The following is an 18560-nucleotide window of genomic DNA, read 5'->3' on the forward strand; positions in this document are numbered from 1 at the left end:
TGTGTAGTGCACGTAGCACCTTGACATGAGCATTGGTGGCATGGGAGCACACTGTTGGTGTATTGAGTACTTGTTCACCTACTGCAACCCGGATCAGGATCACTTGTGGAGGAAAGCGTAATCTCCCCCCTACCTCAAGCTCTGACATATCTAAGGCAATGATCCTCAGCCTGTTTATCAGCTCTCTGCCTCTAAAGTAGTTGTTCCTTGGAACGGGAGGCACTGCATCAAACACTGACACCATTATAGGGGTAACATTATTACACCTGTGCTTGCCGTCTTGTGGTGGACCTGCGTGTCATCGGTTGGTGGCTTGATGGTGGAATGAGGGGTGCAGGTATTGTCACTGAGGAACCCTCCAGTCATTGGCAGGTGAGAAGTCACTGAACTATTTCATCTGACTTCAATGTGGGAACAGACTTAGCTGCATTTTTAGGAAACATAATACCGCTTCCACGATCAGGGCCTTTGCAGTGTGCACATAAAAACCTATATATAGCGTTCCATAGTACTTGAAATCCCTATTCCCGGCTCCGTCTGGATTACAAGAAATACGGTAATACTGCTCATTCTGGATTTTCAGATATTTTACCTGCTCAAGAGAGGCGATTAGAAGATATAGTTTGCATGGAAACAGGGGGAAGCATACAGGAACTGGGGGCGAAACAATGATTCCTGCATTTTTATTTTCCATTTTCTGATTTTAGGGAATAACTCCAGGATTACTGGTGCCCGTGGCATGAGAATTGGCGAGATAAATACCAGCCCACTTAGACAAGCCCCATATACATTACATGCCATACCTAGAACAACTTTACATTTGAGACAGGTTTTTTAAGTACTTACTCATCACAAATTGCGTCATAAGGAAGTGTGGCCGCACGACAGTATTCCTCGTCAACATCTGGAGCTGTTCGATTAAATATATACTTTTATAGTCGACATATGTCTGTTATGTTACACAATTAAGCAATGACACAATGATTGTATTCTGTGACTGATACTAATCAGTAGTTACCTTCTGGCTTGTCTAAGCTTGGCATAGCTGCAACCTCTTCAGGCTTTACATCCTCCTAATAACAAAGAAACAGAAATGTTACATATTTTAATTCCAAGCCATCATGACTCATTAGGCAAGTGCTTAACCACTTAATTAAATATTTTACATTAGTTTTGACGCTAACTACTCTATGGAAGTAAGCAAATGATGTAAACAGTAATTAAGTAGCAATTAAAGCTGGTAAAATGGATATCGCTTCTGACCTCTGTGGTTGAGCGGCTCAAAGGTGGTATGAACCTGCACTTCAGAAATGGATGAAATTCACTATGAATATGTTATTGATATTCATTTTTGCATATGCTGATTACACTTACGTTATTATCTGGCTAAATGGAAAATGGTCTCTGGTTCATTTCCCAGTGCTTATATTAATGATTTTGACTTGCTGAAGGTCCAAATCCCTAAAACTAGACTGAAAGGGGAAACAACCTTTACAATGCGGTCATTACACCGCGATACCTGTACAACGCGGTTGTTACAATGACCGCGTTGTTAGTACGCGATGCATATACAGTGCAAGTCTTTACCACGCATTCTACTAGGGGGCGCTGAGGTATTGGAAATGAATTCCAACACCTTCCCTACTATTGCATAAACTGGAGTAGGAATAGTAAATAATACTATTCCTAAATCCAGCGCTCACCCTAGTGGAAGTTGTTGTAAAGACTTGCGATGTAAATGCATCGTGTACAAACAACGCGGTCGTTGTAACAACCGCGTTGTAATAGCACACAAAGTAATGCATCGCGGAGTAAAGTGCTATATTCATCCAGTCTTCAAAATGGCGGCCTATGGCAATGGCTTCCATCCTGCACATTTGACTTCAGTTTATGACCTGGAGATTACATTTAATGTTGCCCTTTCTCTCATCTCCCAAGTCAACATTGGTAGATGTATACAGCACAGTTTATCACCCATGAGGGTATCCAGGCGCTGTCTATGGGCACGGGGAAAATTAGGTGATTTGCCCAGAATCACAGGATGCTGCGCTGACGCCGAGACTCAAACCTGGATTCCCAGCTCCATAGTTGGCAGCTCTGGTTGCTGTGCCACATCCTTTCCCCTACTGCTTTTTCCTGCTCAAAAGTTGTCAAGAAAAGTAGGTCCATTTTGCTCAACCTGTTGCAAAGGATGGTTGCCAATAATAAAACGTACTCAGGCCAAGGCTATGGAATCTCGCCTTATCTAGGGATACCTAAAAATATATGTTATGTAATTTAGGATGCAATTCTTGACAGTGCAGCGTTTTGTATAACTTTGGGACTCAGACCCTGTGCCTCTAATTCAGCTACCTCCTCATGTGAAAGTCTCTATGTCTCTCTTCAGGCACAGAGCAGTCATGCTTTTTTTGTGAAACAGGACATGGCTATTTTCAAGATCAGTGTTAATAACTTTGTGGTGGTTGGGACTATCCAAGTAGTAGAACAGGTTTGTATGGTATTAATTATATCTTACAAGTATCCTCAACATATTTCTAAACTTCAGAGCAATATTGGAGGAAGGATCATGTGTCGGCGCTATTGTTGGGTGCTCTACAACAAACACACATTTTGCAGCAAAGTGCTAAAATTTGTCAATTTCTATCAACTGTTCAAAGGCCAGATTCTTCAATGCAATAACTGTATTCAAACCTGAAATAAGAGATGACGCATGTTACACGACTCAAATTCAAGTCAAGTCAAATTAACTTTATCAGGCACACAGCCACAAAATTATCGACAACCAAACAATACAAACTTAAAATACAATTTTTTCTAATAAATATTAAAAAAATAAAAGTTCCTTTATAAGCTAAAATCATACTTATACATAGATGTAATGATGGCCGTAAAATTTTAACCAATTTGACATAAAAACAAGGAATACAGATCATTTCATCTCCCTGCCCAATTATTGCACTTCATAACGTTTCCTAATGGCCATTGCTGTTCTAATAAAATTTAAAACAGCAGTGCAAATAACAAGACTGATCAGTAATTGCAGATATTTGTACCCCTCAATATATGTACATGGGCGAATATTCAATAGTAAGGGTACCAAAAATCTACTCCTTGGTTCTTTATAAGGTGCACAAAAAAGAGTAAAGTGCAAGGTGCTCCAGGGAGTTCTATTGTCGCATGGGCAAGCAATAAGGTTGTCCATCCACCCAGATTGTTTGAGGAATGCTACCAAAAAGTGCAAAGTGCTGAGGCGGAATCTTGTTAAAAGAAAACACATCTGGCTATTCGTTGTAAAGGATAGGTAATATTGCTGTTTGGGTATGAAAGGGCAGCTAGGGCCAGGTACCTCCAATTGTAAATGAAGAGAATTTGCCCAGACCCTATACTCCTCTCTGATTATACCCTTTGCATTTGAGGGGATACTCAATAGGGTGTCAAAGTACTCACCCAACCCAATCTCGGATAACCTATCCCTCACAAACCAAAGCCAGGGGATCTTCACAGACTTATCCAAATTAATACAGTCTTCAATGATCTCCCTGGAAAACTGTAACTCTTCTGAGACCCAAATTTTGGCCCACAAGAGCAAAGGGGCAGCGGTGATACGATCTTCTATGTATTCCATCCCCACTTCTCGATAAGAAAATGAGGTGGCAGAGCTGCTTGGAATCATCAGCAGGCATTTTATGAACTTGTTCTCCACTACTTGTAGCGAGCGACTTCTTTGATAGCCCCATACGCCTGCCCTATACGATGCAACCGACCGGGCCTGGAGCTTTACTACTTATTCCCTTTGCGAGTGCCTTCTCCACCTCAGTCACCATAAGTGAGGCACTAAGCTCAACTGCCTGCGCCATATCGGCCGGGAGCTCCTCATTAAGCATCGACTGCTCCCTACCATTTGGGTTAAAGATAGGCGCAAAATGTAGTTCCCAAGTATCACCCAGGATCAATGACTCAATTTTTCCTGCTTCCTCAGTGAATTGGGGTTGATTGATGATGGCCCAGAAGCTTTTGCTATATCTGAGAGCAATAGCTCTCTCCAGTTCATCCCATGCTATTCGCTTCAGCTCCTCTCTCCTTTCACTGATGGTGGTTTTATATAGGCGTCTCACGCATTTTATTTGTTCTCTGTTACGGGGGTAAGTCTCGAGGGCGGTTTCTAAGATCTTGTGGGCTGTAGAGCATTCTGCATTAAACCAGCGGCTCTCGCGATGCTGCTGGGGCCTAGCTGGGCATGTTAATATTTTATCTACATTAATGCAGAGCCGTTCAAAGTTCTGTACGATCGTGGATGAGGAAGAATCTTGCTCCCAACCATCCATGATCAGGTCGAAATTAGATCTAACTATTTCCTCCTCACAAAGTATTGGATTTATTTTTCCCAATTTACTCGAACACCTTTATTGCGATTATACTCAGTCAAGCGACCATCCCCTCCGTAGTTCTAGCTATTACTTTAAGTGAAACAATTAGTGGGTTGTGGTCACTCGCTATTTCCGGGCCCACATGAAAATTGCACACCAGTGAGGAGCACTCCCTGGAAATAAACATAAAGTCAATAGAACTTTCCCTACCCCAGCCAACAAAGGTAGGGCACAGGACTGAAAAACTATCAGTCAGACTGTCCAAATTATTCTCAATGATAATGGAATTCAGTGCCTCTCCCTGCGAGGTGTGAATAAAATGCGCCAACTGCTGATCATCTGTGTCCAAGAGACCACAAACTCTAACATTACTGTATTCACATCCATCTCTATGCTTTCTTTAGCCCACGTCTCCTGTAGGCAGATTACATCGAAACCCCTGATGTATTCCAGCCAAACCTCATCAGCTAGTTTTGAACGAATACCTGCTATATTCCAAGAGATTAACTTAACTGGGGGTATAGGGTGGGCCAAATCTGTGTCCGGTGATGTAACTAATGAGACCAGTGGACTGGACACGAGTGTTTATAGCGACCCCTCCCCTGGACACCTATTTTCAGGGCTTATTTTTGCATCCATCATACAAAATGTCGGGTTATTCGTGTTCTCCTTTGCCGAGAGACCAGCGGAATTTATAATATGGTCTTTGTGGGGCTTTATGTTGCCATATGCCTCATTGGTCCCGCCTCCCCCTACATCACCATATAGGTGGCCTTTTAGGTCGTTATCTATATACCCACCAGATTGTATAGTTAGTCAATCAATCTCGGTCTGAGAGTACTTCATTCCTATTAGGGTGAAATGAGGAGGGGCACATAGGGGCATCAGTGATATGTCTGGGCCGAGTTGGCTGCATGCTGGGGGGTAAAATCTGACTGGGGGGTAGAAGAAACCCAAAGGTCGAGCCTTTATCTGTTCGGTGGGTGAGTCTTTCAACTGGTTTAGTGCATCATAGACACACTTTGCGTCGCTAAAGTTAAGCACGACACAGTCCCCTCCAATGCTTTTCTTAGTGCCACCAATCCAGCACACCCGCCTAGCCATAATAATATACTCAAACCAATTAAAATGAGGTTTTTTTTTTTTAGAGCACGCTTTATTTATAAGACTATGGCAACTTTCTTTTTGATTGGGGGATAACCTCTGGACCCTCGTTAGAATCAAGGTATAGAGGGTACTTTCTGGGGGCAGGTGTAACCGGTCAACAATCCAACTCCCGCCTGGGGTACCATGTAAGCGACTATGAGACTTTATGTCTCTAAAGGGGGTTCTACCCCCATCCTTTAAATTAGAAGTTTTGGGGGACAGGACGCCCAGGCCCAGATGTTGGCTCTGCGGGAGGGAGTTTTCATGGGGAACAGGATTCTCTGTTAGCTCCACCAGTGCACTAGCGTTTGTGGTCTCTTGTATATGGCCACAGCTTGTGGGGATAACACTAAAGATAAGTGGTACCTTCCCAGGGTCCGCCCTGTTAGATATGACCTCTTGCTGTTTGCATCCATTCCCTTCGGCTATACCCTTGCCGATAAGCCTCTCTCAATTGAGTTATGTGGTGAAGTTACTTCTACTGGTACTGGTACTAAGGTTAGTCTCATCAAAATTGGTGCCAGAGCCTCCTGGATTAAGTTACCCAGTTTTCCAGTTAAGATATCAAGTCCATCCTGCCCACCGTTATCTATCCCTTCAATAGATGACTTAACAACTTTTCCTGCAATGTGAATTTGTTTGGATCTTTTAGATTTGAGCGACTAATTGTTCGCCTTACAGGCAGTCCCCGCTCTCTCTGTTCGCTTCCTCTTTCCTCCTGTCACGGACAATTTGGCAGGCTCCGTAGATGTTATGGAAGGGCTTTCTTCATCATCCTGTGGCCCTCGTGTCTCACTATTGCTCCCACAATTACAGTGGGAACAATAGGGACTTGAGGCCTGTCCTCCAAGATACCTTCTACTGTACCAATATGAGGGTTACAATTTGGAGATAATAGCCGGTTAACAGGCGGTAGTTCTGATGGTGGAGCTAGGGAAAGTCTACGTTCCGCGCGCTCAATCTCTTTATTAATAGCTCCCACCACCTTTTGCAGAAAGCCGTCGAGAGTGGTATTGGTAGTTTTTTGGGCTGGAGTGGGCTTTCACTTCCCCATGTTGTATTGAACCAACGCCTTCAAGTGGCTGGCAATCAAGAGCTAGTGCAATAACGTTACCTTATATGGACCTTTGTGATCTAAACTAGGGATAACCCCACAAGTCCGCTTGCAAGTAGCCTGTGTTGCAGGACTAAGAGAGTAGGCCCAGCCCAGCCTCCTCCGGGCTCTGACGAGCCTCCTGGCGCTGTTTGATGATGCTGGCGGGCGGGCGGGTGCTGCAAAGGAGCAAAGCAGGCTGGACATTGTGGTCCCCCTGGACCAAGGATTCCGGCAGCAATTGAATGCGGGTCCCGTGCTGCGGGAGCCCACAACCGGTTTTAAAGTGCCTCCTGGTGCTGTTTGATGATGCTGGCGGCTGGGTGCCACAAAGGAGCAAAGCAGGCTGGACGTTGTGGTCCCCTCGGACCAAGGATTCTGGCCGCAATTGAATGCAGGTCCTGCGCTGCAGGAGCCCGCAACCAGTTTTAAAGCGCTTTCTGGTGCTAATTGATTATGCTGGCGGCCGGGCGCCGCAAAGGAGCAAATGCGGCTGGACGTTGTGGTCCCCCCTGGACCAAGGATTCTGGCAGCAATTGAATGCGGGTCCCGTGCTGCGCGAGCCCGCGACCAGTTTTAAAGCACCTCCTGGCGCTGTTTGATGATGCTGACGGCCAGGTGCCGCAAAGGAGCAAAGCAGGCTGGACGTTGTGGTCCCTCCTGGACCAATGTTTCTGGCAGCAATTGAATGAGGGTCCCGCGCTGCGGGAGTCCGTGACCGGTTTTAAAGTGCCTCCTGGTGCTGTTTGATGATGCTGGCGGGCGCCGCAAAGGAGCAAAGCAAGCTGGACGTTATGGTCCCACCTGGACCAAGGATTCTGGCAGCAAATGAATGCGGGTCCCACGCAGCGGGAGCCTGTGATCGGTTTTAAAACGCCTCCTGGCGCTGTTTGATGATGCTGGTGGCCGCGCGCCGCAAAGGAGCAAAGCAGGCTGGACGTTGTGGTCCCCCCTGGATCAAGGATTCTGGTAGCAATTGAACGCGGGTCACTCAAATTCACTTTCTCAAGGCTGTACAGAATTAAAATAGATGACATATCTCCCCGTTAAGGAGAACATAAAAAGGGATAGATGTTAAATAAAAAAAGAAGCATTTTGGATATCTTAACATCAGTCAGGCATATGTTAAGCACTGAAGAGAAAGTGTACAACTTTTTAGAATTTGCTTTTGATACTGTAATTGTTATGGGCTATTACGATAATTCATAACATATAGTTACTACATAAATTGTCTTTGTTACACATACAGACCACATACAGACGCCCCATACCAAGGTGTTGTTCTTCGTTTTCAAGGGGAAATATTAGCTTTCTGGTCATATTCTCTGGCTTTGGAAGCATATATCATAAAGAGTTTTCCACTGATTTCATACAAGTTTAACAAATACATAATGTGATGTTGCTGAGGCAAGATAATGTAAGCCATAGTGTTGCAACATTCCATCATTTGCTAGACACAGTATTAGGGGGTGGAGCATAATACATGTATCAGGCACACCACATTATGATGGTGTCCATATCTTTCAATGAGAGACAATTATTTTCTAGCCATTTTGTTCATTTCCGCAAGGATCAGAACCATATAGTTAGCAAGTTAGAAAAAATGGTGACTGCTGATAACACTTTTCAATTCAGGAAAGACAGGAGCCATAGAGTAAAGAAGGTTGTTTTCCATTTGCTAGAAACTGTGAAAGTAAATAATGTGAATATATTTCTTGTACTATACTACTGATAAAGAAAGAAGAGGGAACACAGATGCATAATATTCTTTGGTGTTGGAAACTGAAAGGTTTTCCAAGACCGCATGGCTATAGTTAAACATCGGAAGATAATTAGAACATAGCATAATAGAAAGAAATAATGACCTGCTGTTTTGCCATAATATACCTAAATTGTATGACCAAATTTGAATAGTTTTTCTGTACTAATTGTACTTTGTTTACATATATTTCAGAGTCTCTTTGAATAAATCAGGAACTTGGTGGGAATATGTATCGCTATTGAGACCTTGGAATAATGAATAAGATATGTTAGATACATATTATGAATGGATGAGGGGGAATCCAATTAAGGTATGATACAAAACATTGACAACTTTGACCTTATTGATTTATTGAATAATATTGGTTACTTCCAATTACTTGACAATGGCAATGTATGACTTAAATGATAATATATTCCTTTATATTTATGTATAAAAAATATATTCTAGTTCATGTAACATTGCCCTGTTTAATATGTTGCACATAGATGATTGTCTAATGATCATCGCATGGTTATTTAGTGGTACATTTTTATTTATCAACCAGCATTCTGGGTAATTGTGTGTTCATAATAACTATTGTGATCAATATATACCATGAATGTGTTAAAACCTATGTGGTTGGATTAGTGGTAATATTTGGTATGAATAATTTTTTGGGAAGAAAATGTTGATGTTGTAATACTTTGTTTTGTACCTCAATATTTCATCTATTTTAGTTCTTAACAGCAGTCAAGAAGTGACTATCGTGCCAGGAAACATGTGATGGCTGCTATTTTCAATATTTTTAAACTGTATGAAAGTATAATATATCAAAGAATGGTTCTCCGCACAATTGAAAGAATTATTTCTAAACGTGTGAGCCCTGCTCAGGAGCAGCGAGGAGCTATGCATAATAAAAGCATAGAATTTTTATAAAAAGTTAAGTTCAAACATCAAGGCATTTTCTCACCAGTCCAGATACTTGTTTACCTCCCATAACCTTCTTTCCTTCCAAACCCTTCTTGGCTTCCTACTGATAAAGCTTCACTGGTGTATTCGCATTGGTCAATCTTGCTGAACAGATGACAATGTTATCCAATCTCTTCAAGCCACTCATCCTGTTTCTCATCTATCTTGGTCTTATGTCTTATCAATTTTATCTGAATTCTCCTGTTTACTAACACAGCATTCCAGTAAAAGCTTGGTATGCCACAGGTCCTCACCACTTCTGATATATTTAAAACCCCCAAAAACATAACCAAGATAACTAAACCAAATGCTGTTAGGATTAAAGGACTTGACGTCCTTCAACACTGTGAAAGCGTTACTATTCAGGTATTTTTCATCTTTCCACTCTTTCTAGCCCACTAATCTGGTATTCTGTAACATAACTGGCCCAGTCGCATTGATGTCTTGTATTCCTCAACAAATGCCCCACAAAGGGTATCAAACTCACCTTTCTTGCTAGGCTGGAAGGGACCAATTCTTTAGTATTCATGTCTAGGATGAATGTCACTGTGTCCTCTTTTCTCTGCTCTGTTCATTTTCTCAACACCGCATCTCTCTATGCCCACTGCCCACTCTCTTCACGCATGAAACGGCGCCAGATCATTGGGGTCCTTAATTAGGTGTAGCACCTTCCCTCTGCGATGCTCTAAAGGTCTATCGGTATTGGTGGCTAATCTCTCAGCCTACACTTAAAATCTGGACCACTGAAAATGTTATAATGAATCGGCTAGGCAGTTAGCTAGCCAGCAATCCATTTAGCTCAATGTTATATTTCATTTGAGACAGTTTATTCAGCATCAACATTCTCAGCACTTTTAGTAGCTTGTGGATAATCTGTTCACAAAGCCCACCATTGCACGGCTTTTGATAAAAAGCATCACCCAGTTATTGGCTAGTTCATTGCTTCGCAGGTGCTCTACTAGAACTACCGAGAAGAATTCAAGGAAAGTAATGCTATGCTCCTTTTCCCACCAGGTACTGAGCCATTCTTCCACCCTATCACCTGCCCAAAAAAGGCCAGGTTTATTACTGTCCAAACATATTTCCCCCTCGCTGTGGCATAGCTCTGCAGGGTAGTCACACTTTGTGTCATAATAGCCATCCACGAATATCCGCCTCATCACTAGGGCACTCCTGATCTCAAGGCTTTTCTGGCCTTAGCCCCTGCTCAAGTGACATCTCTCAAAGCTATTTCATTGAGCCACCATGAGAAAAGGGAATCCCTTTTAGGAGAAGGGAAGTGACGTATCTCGCATGAATACCAGCCATGAAGAAGGCATGTCACTGCCAGCAGGCTCCCATCTACCTCCCAAAGACCCTGGGTAGCAAAATAGTGACAGCCTCCTCTCTTCTTGGGACGCTATTTCCTCTATGAATCCTTGCACTCTGCATCCCTTTATGACTTAATTGGGCAGCTCAATCCTAAGAGTAAAGGCTCAGAAATTGTGTGTTAAGTGTGAGATCTATGAGATATGTATATAGAGCAGGGGCGTAGGAGACACTAAAATTCTGGGGGGGGACAGGGACAACCTTGTGCACTTTCCAGTGACCCTATACAAATCACCGCCCGTTAAACAAATACAATCGCATACTTTCGAAGTGAAATATTGAGAAAACCAGGCATGTAGTCACAGTTTGCATGTATGCTTTATTGTTATTTACATTCATATAGTAATGAGACCAAATGTTTAAAAAAAACATATATATGAATCTTGCATCTTAATGCACAAAGCAAACAAAGGCCGCTGACTTAGGTTGGGGGCGTTGTGTTTGCAAGTGCATTAGGGTTTGAAAAGTACCTGCTGCTGCATTCCTGGACTCCAGCAATTTTCAGGCAACAATAAAAATGTGAAGATAACTTTGGTGATTAATGTTCTTTTTTTGAGAGAGATCGAACGCTTGTCTAGTGAAAGTTTTAATTCAATAGGTCAGTGAGTTACTGCTTTTGTCTGAGATATTCTTTTGGTATTTGAAGTTTATAAGTTAAAATCCTAACATTGAACAGCGAGCTATTAACCGTCATCAAAGAACTGCATAAAAACTTCAATGTATAGATTAGAACGTTATGATTTTTCCCCAGTCTTTCCCTATCCTAATGTTGGAAAATGGGTTCATTAGGATAGAAATCAATTCTGATTATTGAAGAGAACCCCCCAACCATGGTGTTATGTTTTACATTCTGAGTTTGTGTTTCTCTAGTGTTGCAAAGCCGCCCTGGGCACTCCCCAACTTTTTGCTGACTGGTACTGGTGGTACCTGACTGACTGACCCTGGCCTCTGCCTAAATAGCCAGTGCAATTCTGAAAGAGGCACTTAAAAATACAGTGAAAACACCTACATACACTAGGGTGCACTATGGGTTAGGGTACCCCTATGATTGGCATGACCTCTCCTATAAGGCCCTAGTACATAATAGGGCAGGGGGATTAGAACTACTTTTAAGTCCCTAGAATATAATAAGGCATGGCAGTTTAGAGGCCAGCAGCCCTTTCTGCGCTTGCATGTGTGCACTGCTGAAGCCTGAGGTCAGTTTAAAAGTAGCCCTGTGTTATAGGGCTGCTTTTAAAATGCAAATTATGCCCAAACTCGACTTTTGGGTTTGGGGAACTTACAAATTGATCAACTACAATGTTGGGGCAAAATTAAGTGGAAAAATGTTTTCCACTTAACTATGGCTGTATCATATTTGCCACATAATACATCATCTGCTGCATAATCTAACGATTTCCTCCAAAACAATTTTGTAGCTCAAACGGATCCCAAATTACTAAAAGAAATGTGACTTGTGTTGCTGTGAAGTTTAGGGCCCTTTGCAAAGGTTAGTAAAGAAAACAATTCCTAAGAAAACAATTGGTCCCAGACACTCCTAATGACACTCAAATTAATACCTGTAGGAGAGTGTAGTTTGCAATCAATTCATACAACCAAAAATGTATAATGTAAAGGCACATTCAACAGGGAAATCTCATGGATAAGAGGCCAACCAAAGTCAATTAAATTGCAAACATCAATTTATTTCACGCTGCATCATATTCATAAAATGCAAACTTAGGGGCTGACTACGATGGCAGGCGGACTTCAGTACCACCGCCATCGAATCGGGGAATGGGACCGCTGGCCTTCAAGGTGGAGGCCCCACGATAGGCATTACAATGCGACTGCCACTACGGTGTTCGCAGGGCCTATCTTTTACATTGCAGCAGATGCTGCTGGCTGCATCATCCGCCGCAAAGTAAAAAAAAAGGAACATGTTAAATATATCGGTGCCTGCCACATGGTGCAGTGATATGTTGTGGGGCATCATAGATGCCCCCCAGGACCCATGTCTGAGGGCCAGGGGTAAAGGGGCCTGCTACGGGCCCCCAATGTCCCTTTCGCCAGCATTTCCATGGCAGGTGAACCGCCATTGATAAGCTGGCGGGTAAGGGACATCGTAATCCCTGCTGCGACGGGTGCGTGGTGGTTGGTCTTTCCGACTGCCAGGTAACCACCCGCCATTGTAATATGGCGGGCTGTGATGCAGTCACCAATGGCGATGGGACCGCCACCGACGGGGTGACGTGGCGGTCCCACTGCCATTATAATCACCCCCTAAGTTTGGTGTGCATGCAAATCCTACATTGCCAACCCCTGGCAAGTTGCACTGCTAGTGCTGGAAAAAGGCCAATGGAGGTACCAATGGGTGAGGTGGACTGGCCTCAAGGGTCTTGTGACGTCAGTGACAGATTCACTGTCGATCTAGGATGTGCGTCTTCATATGCCTGCCCGTAAGACTGGAAGTGAACAGCATTATGGATTGTGGTGGACAGGTCCACCTGCGGGTGCTAAGACACCTGAGCTTCTAAGGTCTATCGGGCCTTCTAAGGTGTAGCATCGGAATAAGCTCTGTCAGGAGTGTGGTATGGTGAACTGGTCATGAAGGTCTGAACATGGTTCTCCAGTTCCAAATTCAGCAGCTCTGGCCAGAGTACCACATTCTCTCCCACACTGAACACCATACTGCCCCACTAACAGAAACTCGCACTGCCTTCAGCACAACTCAATTGTGCTGCGACTAAATTCAAATTATGCACTAGACAACAGTAAAATGCTGCCTGAAAAAAAATGAATAACACCCTGGAAAAAGCAAACACTCATAGGGAATGCAAGAATAAGCAAAGCATGTGAACTGTAATCAGAAAAAAACATGGTTACCTTAACGGTTTTAAACTCATTATTCAGAAATCAGTAAGTGATTTTGCCTGAAAAGTTCAAGACATGGCTACAGGACCAGGAAGGGACCCCTTTCAATGTCCATTGCTTATATCCTTTCAAAATGTATGCAGTTTGGTTTAAAAAAGACCACATCCCCAAACACAGAGCCACATTTTATAAGCTAAAATAATTAAAAAGTTGAAAACAATCATATTAAACGTTTCCACTCTACCCATCAATCAGGTATTGCAGTCCCTTTAGGAATGGCGCACTTACCCACCCTGGGAAAACAATGTTGTTCAAAGAAAGAAGATAAAAAGAAAGTAGCGCTTTCACTGGCAAACTCTGTAAAGTGGCGCTAATGTGTGTGGGTGTAAATAACAGTCTGGCCTGTCTGCTGTACACTCTGTATTGCTTTATTTAGGTATTTAACTATTTTTTCTCTACATTCCGAGGTTTTTCTTTTCAATAGAAAACGGTTAGAAAATGAGGACATTTACAGCCAAAGTGTTCAGCCTTTTTTGGATCAATTTCACAGGGGAGCAAATAAAGAAAAGGAGAGGCAAGAGAGAGTACCTTAAGAGCTGCCTCTTGAAATCAGCACGTAAGCAGGAGCGAGACAGAGACAGAAAGAGAGGGAGGAATAAAGAGAGGAGGGCAGCCGCCAGAGGCAGATCAGGAGTAGTGGACACGGCCCTTGCCATGAAGGAAAAGAGACAGCGTTTATTTTTTCTCCGTTCTCTGCCCTTCCCAGAACGGCTGAGCCTTCCTGCAGCATAACAAAAGGCAGAGGGAGGGTTGCCTCTGACTCCAGGCAGGTCAAGTGCAGGGCCATTAGGTAGCGCTTTCGCGTGCTAATGGCCCTGCGATAACAGAAGGGAGAGGGGAAATTCCTTTGTCCCCTCGTCCCCTCCTCCCTTGTCCCCCGTGTTCCCCCCACTCCAAAATCTGGGGGGGATATGTCCCCCGCGTCCCCCACACTTCCTACGCCCATGATATAGAGTAGGGGCCAGGCGGGCAACTAGAGCCAAATTTCGGGGGGGGGGGGGGGCTGAAAAAGATTTCGGGGGGGGGGGGGCCTAAGTCTTCCAGCCATAGGCAGAGTGGCTGTAAGAAGGGGCGAAAACGCAACAAAAGCCTCATTAACGAGTAAATGGTCTTTTAAAGACCTGTGAAGTACTCGGGTGCGGCTGCAATTAGACGGACGCCAGCCCGCGAGGCTGTCTCAGCCGGGCTGACACACATGAGGGGGGGGGGGGGGGCTGAAGCCCGGTGAGCCCAATGGGTGTTGCGCGCCTGGTAGGGGCTGTGGAGGCAGTGCTGCGGTGCGGTGGGGCGGGGCGGGGCGGGGCGGGTGAGGAGCAGGGTGGGGGTAGTAAACTACGGAATAGGACGAATGGAGGTAAGAAAACAAATAAATAAATAAAACGAATTTCGTTGCACCAGATGCGATGCAGCGCGCGCAACGAAATTCGCTTATTTATTTGTTCTTCCACCGCCCCGGAGCTCTCCCTCCACTGGCCGCTACTGTTATCAATCTCTCCAGTTCAAACACAATTTTTTCATTACTACATGTCATGAGTTATGCGACTGATCTTCCGTCCACTACCATTGTAATAGTTCTACTGCCTATTTGCACGGGCAATGCTTTTTACTGCCATCATATCAGTGAAAATTTAAGGTTGAGCGTTTTTCACTTCCAACAATGGGACACTGTTTTTATAAACTTTAATCTCTTGATAGATCTTTTGCTTCTTCCAGATTCAAACAAAGGTAACTGATGTCTATTAAGTTCTGAAAATATACTTTCAGCGGTCCTTGTAGTGTGGGGACCGCTGAAAGTATATTTTCAGAACTTAATAGACATCAGTTACCTTTCTTTGGATTTGGAAGAAGCAAAAGATCTATCAAGAGATTAAAGTTTATAAAAACAGTGTCCCATTGTTGAAAGTGGAAATCGCTCAACCTTCAATTTTCACTGATATGATGGCAGTAAAAAGCATTGTCCGTGCAAATAGGCAGTACAACTATTACAATGGTAGTGGTCGGAAGATCAAAGTCGCATATCCATAACTCATGGCATGTAGTAATGTAAAAATTGCGTTGGAACTGGAGAGATTGCTAAAATAATTTAAATCACTCTACCTAGGGCGACAGCTGTAATGCCCATAAAGAGCAATTATACACCGATATGTAGCATCTCTCAATAAGAAATGTTTTAAATATTCAAGTTATGTACGATAATATTTAAAAGGACAAAGTAGGTGTTTTTGAATTGTTCATTTAAGATGTCTTCCTTTGGTACAACAACAGCTTATTCTAATGATACTGCACAACAGCAAACACGTGTTTCGTCCTTTTTACAGAACTAATGTCCAGATTTCGTGAAATCCTGATTAGAAATAAAATTTTCACCAAAACATATAACTATATGACTTTAATTTAGCCGGCCAACGCATGAATCCTTGGCTGAAACTAACTTAAACTGTGATATCAAAATATAAATGAGTTTGCTCTGGAAGATCTGCCAGAGGTGTCACAACTAGTTACGCGCATCAACTTGCTAATTAGTGCAAGTTGCAATGAAAGCTTAGGATTTTTGCCCAAAAGGATGAAATGTGCACCAACTCGACTATCAAAGATATATTATGCTGGGTCCTAAGTTCTTTTGGCTCAAGATGGTAATTCCCGGACTCCTGGATAAAGATGGTGAAAGAGCATTTCTCCTTGGACGTGGACTGATCTACTTACAAGAATAGGTTAAATGAATTCCCTAACGTACTCTCATGTACATTAGAATGTTATGCCTGCTGCTTGTGCCATGAATTCCAGCTGTTGGAGCCAAACTTAAAAAAAGCCTAAATCCCCAGGCACCGAGGCATCCACCGAGAACAAAGGCTCCAGAGACGGGTCGGTAGTGGACACTCCATTCATGTAAGGGCTTGGGCATACCTTGTGACTGGTTATTTATAGGCGTGCTGAGAGAGACCTGTGAGTCACGGTTCAATCCTGATCTGTATGAATTAAAGTCTGCAAAACCACAAATTAGGATTTCAAGTGAGCTGCAAGTTTCACCACTCAGCGTTTAATTCGATAAACATAGAGCTTTTTCTGAGAACCACTGAAAGACTCTTAGTGAAGTGCCTGCTCAGACTGGGAAGCAGACACTCTTGTGACAGTTTGCCACACTAAAAATTATCTTTAAATCTTATAAGCTAAATTACATAGTGTTTGAAATTGGGTTACTGGTTGACTAGGGTGTGAGCCCTGGTCAAGCAGCAACCACTTTCCTAGTTAGGGTAAGGCACAAGCAAACCCCAAATTAACATGCGCTTAACCCGCTGGTAGCTTGTCACAGAGCAGTCAGGCTTAACTTAGAGGCAAGGTGTAAAGTATTTGTGCAGCACTTCAAACAGTAAAACAGAGAAAACAAAGCACAAAAATATTCCACACCAAGTTAGAAAAAAAGGAGCATATTCTAATAAATAAGACATGACAAAAGCAAAAAACATACAATCCGTAGAACTGAAGTTATGAATTTTTAAAGAATAAAGTGTAAAATAGTGCCTATAAGCAGAAAGAGCCAACCGGGGCTATCTGGTCCATCTGGAGCGAGTCAAAGTCGAAAGTTGAGGTGATGGCGCGTGGGTTGGATACAGTCCCAGATTAGCCGCACTGAAGTTTTACCTTCACAAGTTTTGTGCCAAGAGTCCCGTTCACGTTGCAGAGAGTCGCAGGAAGCAAGGAGAACGTTCCAGGTGGAAGTCAGTGTGGTGCGAAGAGCAGGTTGGGTGTTGCAGACGTGAGTGCTAGGTCTTTCCGTTTGCAGTCTCCTGTGGCAATTGATGCTGCTGTGTGAAGAGACCGGCAGGCGGCAGTAACTAACTGCTCTGTGTGCAGGAGCTTATTGGGAAACCTTTTATGTCCCAGAGGTCAGCAGACAAGCACTTTGAGCCACTCCGAGGTCCTGGGTTCAAGATGAGGTTGCCGGTCCAGTTCTTCTTCCCTAGGGAAGAGGGTAGCAGGTCAGCACAGCAGGGCAGCAGTTCCTTTAGAGCAGCAGTCCAGCAGAATGGCAATCCTTGCAGCAACACAGCAATCCTTCTTCCTGGCAGAGTATTCACAGGTCCAGAAGTGTACTGAAGATTTGGTGCCTGAGGTCCTTTTATACACAGTTGTGCCTTCGAAGTAGGGAGACACTTCTAGACACATGCCATTGAATTGCACAGATGCCCTGCCTTTCTAGCCCTGTCTCCAGACTAACCACAGGGGGTATGCAGCCCTTTGTGTGGAGACAGGGCACAGACTATTGAAGTGTAAGTGGGACAATGCTCAGTTCCTCCCTCCCATCCTGCCAGTGCCCACCGAGTCACAACTAAGCTCCAATTGTGTGTGGCTGTCACCCACACCCAGTCATGTGACCCAGAGATAGGCTGCAGGAACCATATGGCTAAGGCAAGAAAATGCCAAATTTGAAAAGTGGCATTTTCGGAATTGTAATTTAAAATACAACTTCACCATAAATTAGGATTTTAAATTAGGATTCCAGAGACACCAAACAAAAACTGGCAATCTTTTTCCATTTGGAAGTTACACTTATAAAATGTAATAAGGCAACTCCAATGTTATCCAAAAGGAGATAGGCCTTGCAGTAGCGAAAAACAAATGTAAGAGTTTTTCACTACCAGGATATGTAAACTTAAAGATACCTGTCCTACCTTTTAAATACATTGCATCTTGCCCTCTGTGCTGTACAAGACCTACCCTAGGGGTTATGTATATGCATTAAAAAGGAAGGTTTGGGCCTGGCAAAAGGTTTACATTTCCAGGTCTAAATGGCAGTTTAAAACTGCAAATGCATACTCTTCTATGGCAGGCCTGAGACATGTTTAAAGGGCTACTTAAGTGGGTTTCACAAACTGTGCTGCAGTCCCACTAATGGCATTTAATTTACAGGCCCTGGGCACATGTATTGCCACTTTACTTGGGACACACAAGTAAATTAAAT

General features: G+C 43.4%; 1 protein-coding gene across 1 annotated transcript in view; it reads right to left on the reverse strand.

Moving 5' to 3' along the window:
- LOC146823139 (uncharacterized) overlaps nucleotides 1-18560 on the reverse strand; it is a gene marked incomplete at its 5' end in the record, with an annotated part of 688665 nt that overhangs the window by 383956 nt on the left and 286149 nt on the right. The window contains 2 exons of the mRNA XM_085606373.1: nucleotides 847-910; nucleotides 1019-1073. Coding sequence (XP_085462499.1) covers nucleotides 847-910; nucleotides 1019-1073 — 119 coding nt within the window. The remainder of the gene's footprint in view (nucleotides 1-846; nucleotides 911-1018; nucleotides 1074-18560) is intronic.

This window comes from Triturus cristatus, chromosome 5_2, assembly GCF_964204655.1.
Source record: "Triturus cristatus chromosome 5_2, aTriCri1.1, whole genome shotgun sequence".
NCBI classification, from domain to species: Eukaryota; Metazoa; Chordata; class Amphibia; order Caudata; family Salamandridae; genus Triturus; species Triturus cristatus.